The sequence below is a fragment of the Mus pahari genome, chromosome 1, assembly GCF_900095145.1.
Source record: "Mus pahari chromosome 1, PAHARI_EIJ_v1.1, whole genome shotgun sequence".
Taxonomy (NCBI): domain Eukaryota; kingdom Metazoa; phylum Chordata; class Mammalia; order Rodentia; family Muridae; genus Mus; species Mus pahari.
The window spans coordinates 94,913,297-94,930,497 of NC_034590.1; the positions used below are offsets into that span (position 1 = coordinate 94,913,297).

The 17,201-nt window shown below is 50.0% G+C and overlaps 1 protein-coding gene across 4 annotated transcripts in view; it reads left to right on the forward strand.

Moving 5' to 3' along the window:
- Nucleotides 1–16,865, forward strand: part of Kdm8 (lysine demethylase 8) — an 18,077-nt gene extending 1,212 nt beyond the window's left edge. For 2 of the 4 annotated variants that reach the window (XM_029541467.1, XM_029541465.1), the window contains exons 2-9: nt 157–270; nt 7,107–7,607; nt 9,967–10,133; nt 11,284–11,416; nt 11,998–12,042; nt 14,506–14,655; nt 15,556–15,648; nt 15,728–16,798. In XM_029541467.1, the coding sequence (XP_029397327.1) occupies nt 259–270; nt 7,107–7,607; nt 9,967–10,133; nt 11,284–11,416; nt 11,998–12,042; nt 14,506–14,655; nt 15,556–15,648; nt 15,728–15,892 (1,266 nt within the window). In that variant the 5' untranslated portion in view covers nt 157–258 and the 3' untranslated portion in view covers nt 15,893–16,798. Of the gene's footprint in view, nt 1–156; nt 271–7,106; nt 7,608–9,966; nt 10,134–11,283; nt 11,417–11,997; nt 12,043–14,505; nt 14,656–15,555; nt 15,649–15,727 lie in introns of all 4 variants that reach the window. The other 2 variants (XM_021214040.1, XM_029541472.1) reach the window with 2 other exon arrangements.
- The last annotated feature ends 336 nt before the right edge of the window (nt 16,866–17,201 follow it).

The following is a 17,201-nucleotide window of genomic DNA, read 5'->3' on the forward strand; positions in this document are numbered from 1 at the left end:
TCTTCTTGTCTAGCCTTCAGGGCACTTGCAGACTTTCTGACCACAAGCTCTCTGCTACAATAATAAGCTATGGTCTTTTTTCTCTTTTCCAATATCTTGAAAAAAAAAAAAAGCTCTCTTTACTAAGTCAGAATTTGATCTTTCTGTCCCCCGTAGGCAGACAGAGGTCCACAGCTACAAGCAAAGAGTTCCTGGGAGTCAGGGCGTCTTCTCTTAGGCCACTCAGCCAGCCCGCCAATCCAGATTGTCCTGAAGGGCATGAGCAGCCGGGTACGGTACTTTGAGGGGACTGCACGTGCTTTCCCTGGACGTATGTTCATGCTAAGGCATCCAGCAACCCGCTTGGCAACCAAAACCGGTTTCTGTAATACATCCCAAAAAAGTGCACTTAGGAAGCAAGGCTCGAGTCCGTTCGGCCCCGTTCTCCGCTCCTTTGGTTTTGGTGTGAGCAGCTTAGTTCACTTAAGAAGCCCAGATAGAACCACACAGATTAGATCCTGCACCCCTGAGCTAACATCCTTTCGCAAAAAAGGTCGTTTGTACACCAACAAATGGGACTTTATCTAAAGACCTTTTAGCATTAAGGCTACAGAGAAAAGTCGTTTTGTGCAACCTACACCTGGCCATTACTTGAAAGCAGTGCCTTTTCCCTGACATGTGGCCCCGGAGCACCAGAAGGCCACCTTGCAAGCAAAGACACAGCCCCTACCAACTTCAGAAGCAAAGCAATGCCCAGCAAGATGTCTTTAGGGCCTATTAACTGTTGCACTGCAGGAGAGAAACTTATACTGGAGCATATGAGGCCATTGAGGCTGGTACATGTGGCCTGTGTTTGGGTAATTGTGGGTGCCATTTTACCAGCAGTAATCCCAGGTTTTGTTTGTCTAGGCTCTTAAATTTATAGTATCCTGGTTTAGGTGGTGAATTCCACAGTTAGGCCATCTATACCTGACTATTGGAAGCCTATTTATACATCTCACAATAAACTTTTGCATGGTACTCTGGGAAGCGAAGTTAGAGGCTAGTGTGTGGGTGCACTGGGAGAGACTGGTTTATAAACCAATGGTTGCTCCCTCCTGTGGCGGGCCTTTTGGCTAATACTGCCTTTTCTAAGAGGCAATACAAGGAGAGGGTACAGGATGTCAGACCATACTTACAGCCAGATCACAGGGCCGCTCAGTCTGGTCCCATCTGTGTCAGACTGGGTTGTGTGGGAGCACTGGGGGGTTGACTTGAGGCCATAGAGTAAGGGAGTCCAGGCAGTATACACTGAAAGGCCCGTTCAAGCTGCTGGTTGTGTGAAAACTGTTGCTTGGGGCCCACATCAGACCAGCTCCTCTGGAGACATTCACAGAGCTTAGGACAATGGACAATTGTTGAATTCTGGAGCGCTTATAAAGAAACCTTGACACATTGGTTGTGAAACCAAGGTAAAATGTGCTTTCACCTGGTGCATGGACTGTACCTGTTAGCAACTGTCTTAGTCAGAGTTTCCATTGCTATGAAGAGACAACATGACCAAGGCAACTCTTATAAAGGACAACATTTACTTGGGGCTGGCTTATAGGTTCAGAGGTTCAGTCCGTTATCATCATAGCAGGAATCATGGTAGAATACAGGCATACATAGTGCTGGAGGAGGCAAGAGTTCTACATCTTCATTGAAAGGAAGCCAGGAACAGACTATCTCCCATGTGTCTGGGAGGAAGGTCTTTCTCAAAACCCACCCCGACAGTGACACACTTCCTCTAACAAGGCCACACCTTCTAATAGTGCCACTCCCTGGGCCAAGTACATTCAAACCACCACAGCTATTAACCCAGAGTTACCAAAAAATATGTCAGTGTCATGTTAAGGAAGGAAAAGCACTTCCCCTTCCAGTCACTTAACCAAGAGTGAGTCCAGATCTGAATTCTCTACGTCATGCTCCCTGTGTCTTGTCCTCCGTCTCTGTTGCACGAGTCTGGATCGGTGCCCTCCTGAAGGCCATCTAATGAATGTTTAGCACTGGGTCTGTTCTATGTGTGCCTGTCTGTCTTGTATGTGACTGCCTATGTCTCTGGGTGCATTGTGTGACTATCCATCCCTCACAAAGGGCTTCACTCTGTATTTCTTGAACAGTACAGAAAGCATCACAAGGGGAAGGAATATGATACTTTATAGGCATCTTTAATGGAGTCTTACACAGGGTAAAGGTACTGACCGGCTCCCACTGACCCAGACAGTAACAGTCCCTGTGTTTCAACCAGTATCCACAAATGCTGCTTTCAGCTTTTACGGTAGATTGGAGGTTACTTTCAACTTTCAGCAGATGATTCAATGACATCATCTGATTCAGAGGCATGAAAGAGTGCATGACTTTAGCTCTGCATTAGCCTAGGTTGTAAAAGTTGAATTCAAGGGAAACCCAATACAAGTAAAGTTGATTGGTACAGTCTTCCTTAAAGGCAGGTTAAACAGTTTGAGTACACAGTAGCATGACAGCCTTGAGTGACCTCAGGGTGTATTATTGACTTTGGCTGTGAGGTCCAGACAAAATCCCAGTCATTTAGGATATGAGATGTTTATATGATATTGCCCCACCAAAACTTGGCCCTCAGCAATTAACTGTAATTTAAATTGCTTCTAATTACTACAGCTAGCTCATGTGGCTGAGAGAAGATGATTTACTACAGCCAGTGTGAAGCGCTCTCCCAGAAGGCTCTTTCATGCAGTCTACAGCAGGAGGTCCTTACCTTCAAGGCCATTGTAAATAGCAGCTTATAAGTGTTGGGTTTCTGGAGCAATATAAAAAGACAAAAGGCAGAAAGTCTGACATCAATAGATGAAACTTCATTTCAAACAGTGGAGGACAGACACTCTCCTGTGGGAAAAGGGGTGCCTGTAAGAGAAAAGGCTGGCTGGACCCCTTGCTAGAGGCAGGGTGCTATGCTTAAGGATGAGGAACTTGTTGCAGCTGTAGAGAACTGCATGTGGGTCTGCAGTCCCTCTTGATGGAATTCTCGCCAAACATTCCTGTCTGGGATGTGATGGTTGTCTCTTGATTACATCTGGAATTAATTAAACCCCAAGTTGACTGGGTACACGTCTGAAGGATTTTTCTTAACTAAAACATTTTAAGTGGGCAGACTCACCTTTAATGTAGGCCACACCTTCTGGTTAGCAGCCTATATAAAGGACATGGAAGCAGGAAACTGGCTCTTTGCCTGCTTGCCCTCACTCTTGCTGGCAAGTTCACTCCTTCACTGGCATTAGAGCCTATTTCTTCAGGATTTGGCCATACACTGAAGACCCGCTGAGACAGCCAGCCTCGTACTGAACAGCTACCAGATTCTTAGACTTTGTGTTGGTAGACAGCCATTGTTGGGCTGGCTGGACCACAGCCTGTAACATATTTTAATCATCAGTCAGTCAGTCAGTCAGTCAATCTCTCCCTCTCCCTCTCTCTTCCTCCCTTCCCCCTCTCTCTAGTACACACACACACACACACACACACACACACAAATTATCAGTTCTTTTCCTCTAGAACAACAGTTCTCAACCTGTGGGTCATGACCCCTTTGGGGATCAAATGATCCTTTTCAGATGTCACATACCAGATATCTATCTACATTATTATTCATAATCATAGAAAATTACAATTATGAAGTATCAATAAAAGAATTTTGGGTTAGCGTTAGGCACAAGCCACACCCAAATGCCTGTTTTCACAGAGAGATCTGTTATTAAGCAAGTAAGAAAAGCTTTAGTGGCCACTTTCTGACTCAGGCAGTAAAACAGCAGCAAACGACCTTGCAGGTGTAATCTTTAACAAGAGAGAAGGGGAGGCCTGTGTTAGAATGGGCTAGCATGTGGTGGTATATTTTGATTGGGGTATTAATCAATTAATTGATTAAGGTGAACCAAAGGGGTCTTTTGATTGTTGAACTTCAGTACTTTGAAAGCTGGAATTTGGTAGTCAGCCTCGGGAGGAGGAAGTGGAAGAATAATGGAGTAGCTAGCTTCTGGTGGCTAGCTTTAGGAATGTAACAGTGACGTAACAGTTTTTAGCAAGGCCGAGGAATTGGAAAGAAGAGCAAGCAAGCTCTGCCAGAGCCATGCCCACCACGCCCAAGCTGGCCAGAGTCCTTCAGGACCTGTCTTTCTGAGCTGAGTGTATATGTGCATGGCTAGCCAGGTCCTCTGCGTTAGAATCCCTTACAAGGCCATGGTCTGGGCTGAGCTCTCACACAAAGACTCCGCTGCATAGAGGAAGAAGAGGTGAAGTGGCTGCTTTAACAGACCTGTGCCCCGTGCCAGGTTCTGTTGGCAGCAGTACTCCATATGGGTGTGGGCAGTTACAGACATGGAGCCTCAGCTCTTTGATCCCTGTTAGCCACAGGCTCACTTTATCTCTTTGCCATGTAGCCTTTCCGACATGGTAGCATGAGCTAACACATACTAGCTGACTGGTTAGTAGAGAGTCAGTAATGGTGCTAGCCCCAAGCTCGTGTGGCCTGACCACAGAAGCAGAGTCCTGTCGCTTCCCACCACCACTGCTTTCTTTTTATTTTGTGTATCTTATTTTATCATGAGCATGGTGGCTATAAACGGCAGGCTTGCCACCTCACAGATCCGTGGGCTGGGATCTGACCAGTCTTGCTGGGCTGAAATGGAGGGATCAACAAAGGCCCCAGGAAAGAATCTATTTCTTTGATTTTTCTCAGCTCCTTAAATTGCCCTGAATTCTCTCAGCTTCTAGTCATCAAAGCCCAGCCACTTTGCCTTCCTGTGACCATTCTTCTGAAGTCACAAGTCCTTCCAAATCTGATGTTAGTCCAAAGCAATCCTTTCAATGTCATCCTGAGCCCACCTTGATAATCCAGGATAATCTTCCATCTTAGCTCCCCTTCTCAATCACACTAGGTGACATACTTACCATTCAAAGTTGGGATATGGCCACCTGTAGGGGCTGTCATCTGTCCGGCAGCACAGACTAACTGCTGTAAGAAGCACCAGCTATAGTCTGCTAACTGCCTAAGTGTGCTTATTTTTGGCTCAGGCCATTCCCAAGTGGCTCTTCCAGGCTCAGTGGCCTTCCCACAATTCCCCTTTCCATGTGGCAGCTTCCTGCCACCTGGAACTTTAATTCCCTGGAGCCTGAGAGCCCCCCCCACACACACACACACACTTCCATCTTTAGGGGACCTGTGGAAGGTGTCTATGGCCAGACGTTAGTCATTGCGTTCATCTCTGTAGCACTTGCTTCTGCCCCAGTAAACTATGTAGCAAGCTTGTATGACTGAGCCAGAGAAAAGGTAAAGGCTGTCCTTTCTGCCTGCCGGTGGTGACACACACTTCTGATACCAGTACTCATGAGGCAGGGGCTCTGAGTTTGAGGCCAGCCTAATCTACACAGTGAATTTCAGGATGGCTAGGAATGCACAGAGACACCCTGTCTCAAAGAAAAATACATAAAGGGTATTTTTTCCTCTTTGTTCTTTTCTTTTACCCCAAGCCAGGGATGAAACCCAGGGGTAAAACTCCAGGACACAGAACAATAGGAGTTGGCAGGCCACATCTGGCACCCACTCTGTTTTATAAATAAAGCTTTAATGGAGCACAGCCACCCCTATTTGTTTATTCTGGTTCATGACTGGCAGAGTAGTGGCAACCGAGACTGTGTGGCCAACAAAGCAAGTGTTTCATATTTGGCCATCTGCATTCCCTGCCCCAAACAGGATGGTCCCATCACTCAACAGCACGGCAGGCAGAGGATGTGTCCTACAGAGAATGTGTCAGGAGGTGTTGCTGTAAGACTGTCTGACACATACTGGGGGATGAATAAAGAAAGGGCATTCCTTGGCTCACAATTCTGATGGCTGTAGAGTCCCAACAGCTTGGTACAGACATCCAGTGAGGGACACCCAGCTGTGTCACCACATGGTAGAGAAGTGTGGGGGTAGGGGGAGCACAGACACACGCAAGGACCCAACATGAGGGTGAACCTCACTTTAAAACAAGCAGCCTTGTAGGAACTAGCCCACTTTTGTAAGACAGGCCCTCCCATAGTGGTGCCTTTAATGACCTAATCACCTCCCTGGCCCCATCTCTTAAATGCCCCTCCTGAGGCCCAGACTCCCAGCCTATGAACCTTTAGGGATAAATCACATCCAACATAGCAAATGCCCCAGCTGTTAGGATAGAGCTGAGAACAGAAAGCAGGGCAGAGAGCCATGGTGGTCTGCAAGCTGCAGATCTGTTAGTGTTACTATAGCGACATTGTCCACACACAACACTCAGGCTGACACCAAGGAAGGAAGGAAGGAAGGAAGGAAGGAAGGAAGGGAGGGAGGGAGGGAGGGAGGAAGGAAGGAAGGAAGGAAGGAAGGGAGAGTTGTGTTAGCTCATGATTTTAGAATATAGGCAGGTGGCATGGCCCTGTTGCTCTGGACCTGTGACAGCTCAGTACATCACTGTGGGAGCACAAGCCAGAGGATGTCTCTCTACCTTATGGTGACTAAGAAACACAAGGCTGGGATCATAATGTGTTCAACTGTAAGGCCACAGCTCCATGACCTTAGTTTCTACCTCTAGGCTCCAACTCTTAAGACAGGCTGGAGACTAAGCCTTCAACACAAGGGCCGTTGGGGACACTAAAACAGAGCACTTCCTTCTGCACCTGTAGCTTTAGACTCTAGGGAAGCCAAAATGGAAATGGCATAACCCAGCCTTGGAGAGGCAGACCACACACATGTGCTTGTAGATGTATTGTGTGACAAATGCTGTAAGAAGAGCCCAAGGGCTGTCTGAGGAGCGTTTCCTCAGACTTCACATAGATCATTCAGGATAGGCCTGAAAGGTTGGGTTTGCCGGGCAGAGGAGACATATTGGAGTCGCTCCAGATGAGGACAGCACACATCTCTCTGAAAAGATCTCTATCCAGAGTCCACTTAGTGCCGGGCATTGTACAAGGCCCTGAAAACAGAGCAGTGACCCCAAAGGAAGGGCACCCCAAAGGAAGGGCCTGCACCAGCGAGGCACCAGGAGCAAAGACCTTGTTGAAACGCACTGGTGTAAGCTACAGGGGCTGTGTGTGGTCTCTGATTCCTGTCTTGTTCCTCTCAGGTGCTGATCATGTCAGAGGGCACCACAGAGCCCCTGGTGGGGTCCAGCACCCTCTGGAAGGACCTCAGGGTGCTCCTGCCTGACACAGAGGAGGAGCTGAAGCTGGACCTCGGTGAGAAGGTGGACAGGAGCGTGGCTGCGCTGCTGCAGCAGGCTGTGGGTCTATTCTACGCGGGCCATTGGCAGGGGTGCCTGCAGGCCAGCGAGGCCGTCCTAGACTACTCCTGGGAAAAGCTCAACACTGGTCCCTGGAGAGATGTAGACAAGGAATGGCGCCGGGTGTATTCCTTCGGCTGCCTCCTGAAGGCCCTGTGCCTGTGCCAGGCACCACAGAAGGTCACTGCTGTAGCGGAAGCACTGCGGGTGTGTGACATGGGCCTGTTGATGGGGGCATCCATCCTTGGGGACATCCTTCTCAAAGTAGTTGCAGTCCTCCAGACACACCAGCTCCCAGGAAAGCAGCCTGCCTGTGGCCCCCACCAGGATCAGCCCGCCACCAAGGTGGGTCACCACTGAAAGCTGAACCATCCAGCAGCCCAACCCATCTTCTAGAAGAATCCAGTCGTCTCCCAGGGTCGTCCCACACAGGCAGCCTCTGCTGAAAAGAGCATTGTGTAGATTTGGGGAATTAGCAGCTGCAAAGGGAGTGCCCTTTTTAGAGGGGGAGGTGGCAGCTTTCTTAATCTAAGGAGGTAGCTCTGAAGGAAATCCAGCATGCCTTCTCACCACCAGAGATACCTCAGCTGACTGAGGTTCAGGGGCAGTGTGTCCTGCCCCGCCAGTTCTCATGGAGGTTGGCCATGGTATTTAAGTGTCCCAGAGCAAAGGCTGCAGATGCACAGTCCTCACCCAGCTTCCACTGGGTGGGCCAGACACCAGCTCCTTGGGTCCTCATCTGTAGATTGTCCGATAGGTCCTGAGCCTCAGAGAGAAAGGGCTGGGGCTGTGTCGGATGCCAGCCATGGAATTCTGGACTGTTCTGCATGTATTTCTCAGTGCTTTCCTGCAGTTTTAGAATTTCCTGTTGAGTGTGATTTACAAATAAGATGGATGTCATTACCACATAAGTGTGACCACAGTGGGAAAAGATCCACAAGCCAGGAAGAAAGGCAGGGTGGAACCTTTCACATGAGGACTTGGAGGGGTCAGCAGGGAAATGAAGCCTGGATAGCCACCTGCTCCTGAAGGCATAGAGCCATAATGAAATGCGCCTGGCCTCTGCCTCACCAAATAAAGCGAAGCTAGGCATGATGGTGCACACATCTGTAATCCCAGCACCTGGAGGCAGAGGCACAGGATGGGGAGTTTGAGGCCAGCCAGGTCTGCAGTGAGATTTCATCTGGGGTTAGAAAGTGAATAAATGTACCAACAATAAGTTACAAATTAAGAGAGAAGTGGACAGCCTTGGAGACTACCAGCAGCCATTGCTAATGTGATGCTTTGCCACGAAGATCTGTGTGGCTGCAGGGCAATGTGCTGCTTCACTCCTTAGAGAGCAGGATAGTCTACAGTTGAAGAGACAAGCATGTCCCCTTCGATCTAAGGGTACAGGCCTCCATCTTCCCATCAGTGTGTCCCAAGGGGACATAACAGTGGACTCCTGCCCAAAGTGGTCCTCACTGGCTTAGGGGGCAGGATGCATAGCCAAAGAGGGGAGCACAGGCTGCTCTGGCAGCCTGCCTGAGCTCTACACCCTATCTGATCAGACAGGGCCCTTCGTCTCTGTCCCTCGGTACCCACTGGAAGAGTACCGATTTAACAACTTCACCGAGCATCTGCAGTGCCCTGGATGAACTGGCTCAGCATGTGTACAGAGAATCACCACCCCACGGCTTATGTTCCTAGGAGGCTGGAGAAGAATCCTCTGTTGCTAGAGGAGGGGCGGAGGCTTCTGTGAGGGCTGTACACACAAGGCCTTTGTTGAGTGGGGGCAGTGTAAAGGAAGCAGGGACAGTAGAGGCCAGCTAGAGTTCCTGGGTACCACATGTGGGTGCTGTTGTCACCTGGAGTTCACAGATGAAACGGAGGCCCAGGCATGCTAAGGGACCTACCTGCTCAGCTTACCCAAGGGAACTGGATAAGGAAAGTACAGTGCAGCCATTTGTGTGACAGTGCAAGGACTGAGTGGCCATGTGGAAACTGCCTAGAACACAGTGCTTCAGGATTGCTGTCACCTGGAGGGCTCTAAGATTATGAGATGGCTAAGGAAAAGGGAGACTTGAGTTCATGAAAGCAATCAGTGTATAAATGTTAACTCCTGGTGGGTGTGGTGGGTACTCTGGAACTGGAGGCAGGGGGATTCTGGGTTCATGGTCATTCCAGGCTTTCCTACGGAGACCTTGTCTCAAAAACACAAAGCGTAGCTCCATGTAGTGGTGAACACCCTTACCCTTTGCACTTGGGAGGCAGAGGCAGATGATGTCTGTGCATTTGAGGCCTTCTAGGCATGCTGAGACCCTGTCTCAAAAACAAAACAAAGTTCAGGACTGAGGAGATGGCTCAGACAAAAGCTGGCCACACACGTAGGAGCACTGGAGTTTGATCCCTAGGACCATGTGAAAACTTGGCATGGTGGCACGTTCTTCTCATCCCATAGCCAGGCAAATGGACTCAGGTGGACCCCAGGACCTTGCTAGTCAGCCAGCCTCGCTGGGGTCAGTGAGCCCCAGGCCAGGGACACAACCCCGTCTCAGTACGGTGAATGGATGTGCATGCTACGGAGTAACAGCCAAGGTTATTCTCTGCCACACATATGTGCACACAGAGAACTGCCACCTGCTGTTAACACTACCTAGACATCCTGCCACTAACGCAGATTCCTGACACAGTTGCCATCTTGCTTTGTTTGGATTCTGAACAGAAGGCAAAGCGTGACGCCAGCCCAGCCCCCGATGTCGTGTTAGAGCGGGTGGTACCCAGGCTCCGCTGCCCACCTCTGCAGTCCTTCAAGAAGCATTTTCTAGTTCCCGGGAGGCCTGTGATCTTGGAAGGTGTGGCTGACCACTGGCCTTGCATGAAGAAGTGGAGGTGAGTAGCCACTGTGGGGAACCGAGGCCCTTCCTCCTCAGAGGTCTCTCTTGGTCACTCATAAGTCACCCCAGACCAACCTTCAGAATCCCTGATTGATTACAGAGGATAGTGAAGACTTTCAAGTGGGATGCCCTGGGGCTGGCAAGGTGGCTGCAAAAGCCTAATGGCCTGAGTTCAAAGCCCAGGACCCACACAGGTAGAAGGAGAGAACCACAGAGCTGCCTTCCGGCCTCCACATAGGACACGGTAGCACGTCTACCTCCCTGAACATGGAATAATATTGTTTTAAATTAACGTTTAATGGGCCATCCTGAGTGTGTGCAGGAGTCTAAGCTGTCACCAGCACACGCTCACCCTAAGCATAGCCTTGCAAGTGCCTGAGTAACAGGCTCAGAGAGCCGTTAGGTGTTCATGCAAGGCCTTAAAAACCCACAGCTCTCCTTCGCTGGGCCCTGAGGCCATGGCTGCACTCACCGGAGAGATGGCTCCTACTAGGATTCAGAGAGGCCACACTATTGTTTCCTGGAAGGACTGGAGAGCCCTGGCATTTCAGCATCCACAGGGGTCAGGTCAAAGTACCCTGGGTGCTCTGTGCGACAACTGTAGCTCACAGGAGTGGGTTGAGTCAGGTTGGCCTGTTGTGAGTTTGTGGAAGAAGAACCCCCTGAGACTCCAGTGAGGAAGAATTCTGTGGGAGCCACAGCAGAGCAGTCATGTTCCAAATGGGGGCAGGTACTGGCATCACCTCCTTTAACAGATGGGGAGCGGGGCTCACTCAGCCATCCTGACGGTAAGGTCCAGGCTGTAAGAGTTCAGAGCCTGCACTCATCACCCCATACTACCTTCCACTTGTCCCAAGGTGTCTCAGCAGTGACAGCGGAAAGTGAGGTGTCAGCAGGATTGTGGATGGCAGAGGTGGTCAGGACAGTCTGTGTGACAGGCTGAGCTTAAGGGTCGGGCATGGTGAGGGCGGCCTTCCAGAGCCATTTGCAAAGCCACCTCAGCTGCGTGGTCTCAGGCACACAGCCTCGCCTTTCTATTGTGAGAATGCTGTCAGGGGAGTAAGGGCAACAGTCTCCTCCTCGGGAACCATTCCTAGATGGCAGTAGCAACAACGTGTGCTGACACTGTGGTGACTTTCTCATAGTCTACAGTACATCCAGGAGATTGCTGGCTGCCGCACTGTCCCCGTGGAAGTGGGTTCAAGGTACACAGATGAAGACTGGTCCCAGACTCTCATGACAGTCAATGAGTTCATCCAGAAGTACATCCTGAACGAGGTATAAGCAAGTTACTATTTAACAGATCTACAGTTACTATCTAATAGGCATGTCATGTACATCTCAGCAGGGGTTTTAAAACAACTTCCAAGCCAGGGGCACGCCTTTAATCCTAGCACTTGGGAGGCAGAGGCAGGTGGATTTCTGAGTTCGAGGCCAACCTGGTCTACAAAGTGAGTTCCAGGACAGCCAGGGCTACACAGAGAAACCCTGTCTCGAAAAACAAACAAAAAAACAAAAAAAAAACAAAAACAAACAAAAAACAAAACAAAAACCAAAAACCAACAACTTCCAGTGAAAAGCAGCAGCACTTGGCTATGTGCTACACCTGCACTGCTTTCTTAAAGGAGACGCTGCAGGGTGGTGGTTCACTCAGAGCAGAGCTGCATCCCGGGCCCTGAGTATCCTGGCCTTCAGCTCTGTCCTGCCTGGGAGGTCCCCTGGCTGGGGAAGGGGCCACAGGGGACAGTGGTGGGTGGGGCCAGGGTTAGGACTCAGCATCCAACTAAGCAACAGGGCCATCAAGAGATGCTTGACACAGACTAACTGACGGTCACCTCTGCTTTCCTCCTCTGGGTCAGGCAAAGGATGTCGGGTACCTTGCTCAGCACCAGCTCTTTGACCAGGTGAGTCTGAGACCATGTTCCTGCCCTGCTCCTCCACTCCCAGGAAGCACTCATGGCTATCCTGGGGCTACCCTTTGGAGCAAGGGAACTTCCTGATTACCACAGGCAGCAGTGAGGCAAATGGAACTGCCAGCCTGAGAGACTGAGTATGCTGAGACTGGGGGCCCAGCTTTGATCAGGATGACCCAAAGGTGCAGCTTGGCTGAGCTGGAGTAGGATTGGGTGGGACAATATTCCCGTTAAGAAATACCCCAGCTGGGCAGGGGTGGCGCACACCTTTAATCCCAGCACTCAGGAGGCAGAGGTAGGTGGATTTCTGAGTTTGAGGCCAGCCTGATACACAGAGTGAGTTCCAGGACAGCCAGGGCTACACAGAGAAACCCTGTCTTGAAAAACAAAACAAAAAAGAAACACCCCGCACTAAAGCTTTAGGAAAGTGTGAAGACCACCAGCCAGGAAGCTATACACAAGAATGGGAGAGCCAGGCGGAGGGGCCTGGAAGGCCAGCCAGGTCTCTAGATTCAATCTGGAAATGATAGAGTCCTGTAAGTCCCCTGATGAGCAAGAAGGCTCCCTGGAGATTCCCGGCAGGGTAAGAAATAAATGCACGTTTTCTGAATGGAGCAGCTATCGCTGCCTCCTCTCCCAGAGCAGGCTCTTAAGAGCAGATTACGAGGCCTGCACCTCCTGGTGTTAGCCCACTGCCACCCAGCCCATCATCTGCATGTATGACCATCACTGTGGAAAAATAGACTGCATCAGCAGCTAGACTGCCTTTCCATTTTGAGTGTCCTGTACCTGGGTGTGGTGCACTTGGGAGGCTGAGCTGCACAAGGAATCCTTCCGAGCTGTCTGGTTAAGGCACTGAAACAGTGGCAGAGGGCTCATCCTGGGAATGGCCTTACCTGCTCATCTGGAGCCTTGACCCGGGCTGGAAGGCAAAGCTGCCATCATCTTTAGGGTGAGTCAGAACTGTGTAAGGCTATTTCAGGCAGATCATGCTGTCTGCCCCTCAGCACTCATTTTTTTCTGCTGTTCAGAGCACCTCAAGGAGGAGTTTGAGCAGCCATGTACCTTGGGGACAGGACACAGGCTGTGTTCTAGGACCTCTGTGTCTGTAGGAAGCTTAGGCTGCTACCTAGCGCTTGCCAGGAACCTCGCTCTGACTTTCCTCCCAGTGTGGAGTCTTGGAAGCCTCTGGCCACTGCCTTGGGCTTGTCAACAGTCACATCTCTGGAGCATGTGTTTTCTGAGCGTCTCTGAATCCTTGGCCAATGATATTGATATCCTCCCAACCAGTCACCCTTCAGAATTCCTGATGACATCATCAGGAACCAATCAGAGTTATGCTCAGTGTCCAGGGGCAAGGTTTGATCCCATTCAATCAAAGCAGTAATATTGGTATGCTAGGAGCCTGGGGTTCTAGCCACATTGGAGATTGTGGGCTATCCAATTCTGCTCACTTGCTAGTAAGACCCGAACCCTTTCTCACCACTAATTTGCTTCTGAGTGCCTGCTTTAGTCCCCTGGTGGCTGGGAGATGTACTCAACTCCTAAGGCTCTCTTTTCTGGCTTCTGAACACTGTTCAATAAACTCCTTTCTTCTCAGAGTAAGTTTAGTACAAAGCCTGCTTTGCCAGTCTTTGTAGTACTTTATTTAAAGCATCCCAGTTGTGATTTCCTCGCTGGTAGTAACTTTTTGAAAATTATCCCCCAGAGATCTGATAAATATCCAGTACATTGGACTTTGGGGGACTGCTTGTTTTTGAAATAAGATCTCACAGTGTCACCCATGCTTACCTCCTGGGTCATGCTTTTCATGCCCCTGTCTCAGCTTTCCAAGTGCTGAAATTGCAGGTATGCACCAACAAGCCCAACACCTGTGGGTTTGTTTGTTTTGTCTTCTGGGTTTGTTTGTTTTGTCTTGGTTTTTGGTGGTGGTGGTGGTAACTTAACTATTGCCTGGTGTGGTGGGTGACTCATGACTTAATGCCAGCAGAGGCAGGTAAGGTTCTGTGAGTTCAAGGCCACCCATCTCCTTGGTGAGATCCAGACCAGCCAGAGCTACAGCGTAAGCCCATCTCAAAACAAAAGAAAATAGTGCTCATTAGTAAATGACAGTATTATGCTCTTTTTTAAAAAAAGAATAAAGCAACAATACCAGGTTTCTAAAAAGAAAATAACTATATGATGTAGAAACAAGTATGAAGCCAGATTATAATTCATCTCTATTACTTCTATCTTAAGATTTGTATTTATTTGACTATGAACCTGAGCTGGGTAGGATGGCACATGTGTGCTACACCTGCACTTGGGAGTCTGAAGGCAGAGGATGAGAAAGAGAAAAACTAAACAAAAAGTGCATCTAGGAGTGGGTATGTTTGACTGTCAAGCAGTCAGATGCCAGCTGGGCCCTGGCTGGCATTCCTAGCCCTTGTCTCTGCTTTCTGCCGCTACCCTCAGATCCCAGAGTTGAAGCAGGACATCAGCATTCCCGATTACTGTTGCCTGGGCAATGGAGAAGAAGAGGAGATCACTATCAATGCCTGGTTTGGTCCACAAGGCACCATCTCCCCACTGCATCAGGACCCCCAGCAGAACTTCCTGGTCCAGGTAGGAGCTGCTGCCAGACAGGGGCAGAGTAAGGAGCTTGTGTTGGTAAATACTCATAATCCTAGCACTTGGGTGGTTCAAGGCCATCCTCAGCACATAGCCAGTTCAAGGCAAGCCTGGGCTATTCCCCCTCCCCCCAGGAGTCACAGAAAGGAGGGAAGGGGAGGAGGAAAGGGAGTGGAAGGGGGATAGACAGAAAAACAAAACAGTCCTGTGACCCTGGGATAGGGCTTCTCCCAGGTCAAGGCTGCACCCAAGTGGGATTTCCCCAGGCGAGGCTGGAGAGCTCTCGTGTGGAGGCCTAGCACATTCTAGTGCCCGCCAAACTCCCCCACTCCTACTGGCAGCTTGCACCTGTGCATACGGGCTGATGGAACAGGCCTCTCAGCGACTGACAGATTGTTCCAGAGACTCAGTCAGGTTTGTCACAAGGGAACCAGCACACACCCACTGCTGTAAAGCCTTGCCACGAAGATAGCCCAACTGCTAGAAACTTAGTAAATGAGAGCATTCTTGAAGAGCACTGAGGCAGCCCTGCTGTGCAGCTCAGTAGCAGCTAAGAGCCAGGTCCGGACAGCCCACTGCCTGGCATAGCACCAGCTGTCACCTTAGCTTGGGCAATTCACTTTACCTCTGTGCCATAAATCCTCACAGCCAAGGTGAAGAGGAAACCCCTGAGATTAAACCAGGTCCACACTCAATGCTGGGCTGAGCTTAGCTACACGTAGAACACTGATCTTTAAAGTACCTGAAGGTGAGCACTCTCAGAATGTCAGAGCTTGTGATAGGACATGGCAATAGCAGACAGACCACAGAAAGGCCTGGAAGGACAGGTCCACAGACCTGTAGTCAGTGGGCACCACAGCTCACCGCCTGAAGCTAACGGACCTTCTCTCCCAGGTATTAGGAAGGAAGTACATCCGGCTGTATTCTCCGCAAGAGTCTGAGGCAGTGTACCCTCATGAGACACACATTCTTCATAACACCAGCCAGGTAGGCTCACGGGAAATCAGGGGGACATGGTGCCTTCTGTCTCTACAGACCAGCAGATGACTTCTGTTGCTTTCTGCAGGTTGATGTGGAAAACCCCGACCTTGAGAAGTTCCCCAAGTTCACTGAGGCCCCATTCCTGTCCTGCATTCTGTCCCCAGGAGACACCCTCTTTATACCTGCTAAGTACTGGCATTATGTGCGCTCCCTGGACCTGAGCTTCTCTGTCAGCTTCTGGTGGTCATAGCCAGGGCCAGACTGGAAAGGACCCTCCAGGCAGACACCTTACCCAAAAGCAGTAAGCCAAGTGTCAGTGTGGGCCCTGGATGCCGCTAGACTCCGGCAGCCCTGCCCCCAGCCAGGGTCTGTTAAGACATGTGTGACAGAGTTGCTGTGTACCCACGTGTGTGGCCCACCTGCTGTGTGTGCCCCGTGTGTAAGCTCTCCAGATTATGGGTGCTTTTTGTTTTCCTTTGTAACTGCTGGGCTGAGCATCTGCCTTGCTGCTGGGGTGCCCGAGTGTGGCTGGCAAGCTGCTCAGAGACAACACAATCTGTAATAGGGGTTTTCTTGGGTGGAAAACAGCAGGGTCTGGGACAGCTGCTGTGGTTTGCAGTCTTCTGTGTACCCAGGCGTCACTGCCAGTTTACTACGAGGAGTTGGGTCCATGCTTCCCCTAGAGGCACGTATGCACCAGGCTGGAAGGGGAGGGCAGCGGAACTGGTTTGGTTCTGAGTGAATGTGGAGAATACAGACAAGTATATACAGCCTCCCGAGTGCTAGGGTTAAAGGTGTGCGCCACCACTGCCCGGCAACCGAAGAGATGCTTCTTACTTGTTCAAACTGTTTTATTTGATGGTGGATGTGAATGCATACACCTTACTTAGGTGAACCAGGGATTAAATACCTCTTGTGGGAAGAAATGCCTAGGAAGGGAAGCTCATTGGCTGAACACTCAGAGCCCACTTAGATACCTCATTAGCATGGAGAACTCCAGGGTTTTATGTTACAGGACTGACTGTCACTTGTTACATGTTCCAGATCAGGTAGTTTGGCAGGGAGCTGGCTCTACTCCAGCTGTTCTCAATTCTGAGATTTCCCCAGTCTGAGCCTATTCAACCTTACCAGTTCTTCTGTCTGGTGGCCTGGTCCACTTGCCCCATATATAACTTAAATATTTTCAATAACAATAAAATATGTTTTATTAATTAAAAAACAAACAAAAAGAAACATTTCTTTAACCAGACTCCCCTGCTGTCTGTGGGTAGGGCAGGTAACAAAAGAGGCATTGGGAAAGGAAGAGAAGCCTAGACCCTGGAAAGGAAACGTCCCCATCTATGGACTCTCTTTGTGGGAAGTACTGAAGGAGGTGGAGCCACATGTCACACACAAGAGGCTGGCTCAGAGAATCAGAGAATCAGAGGTCAGTCAGTCAGGACCATTGATGAACTGGTAGCCAGGCAGGAGCTGAGTCTTAGGGCCTCAGCCTGCACAGTGAGCGGGAGGCTGGCTGTTACTAGCACAGCGAGCGGGAGGCTGGCTGTAACTAGCACAGC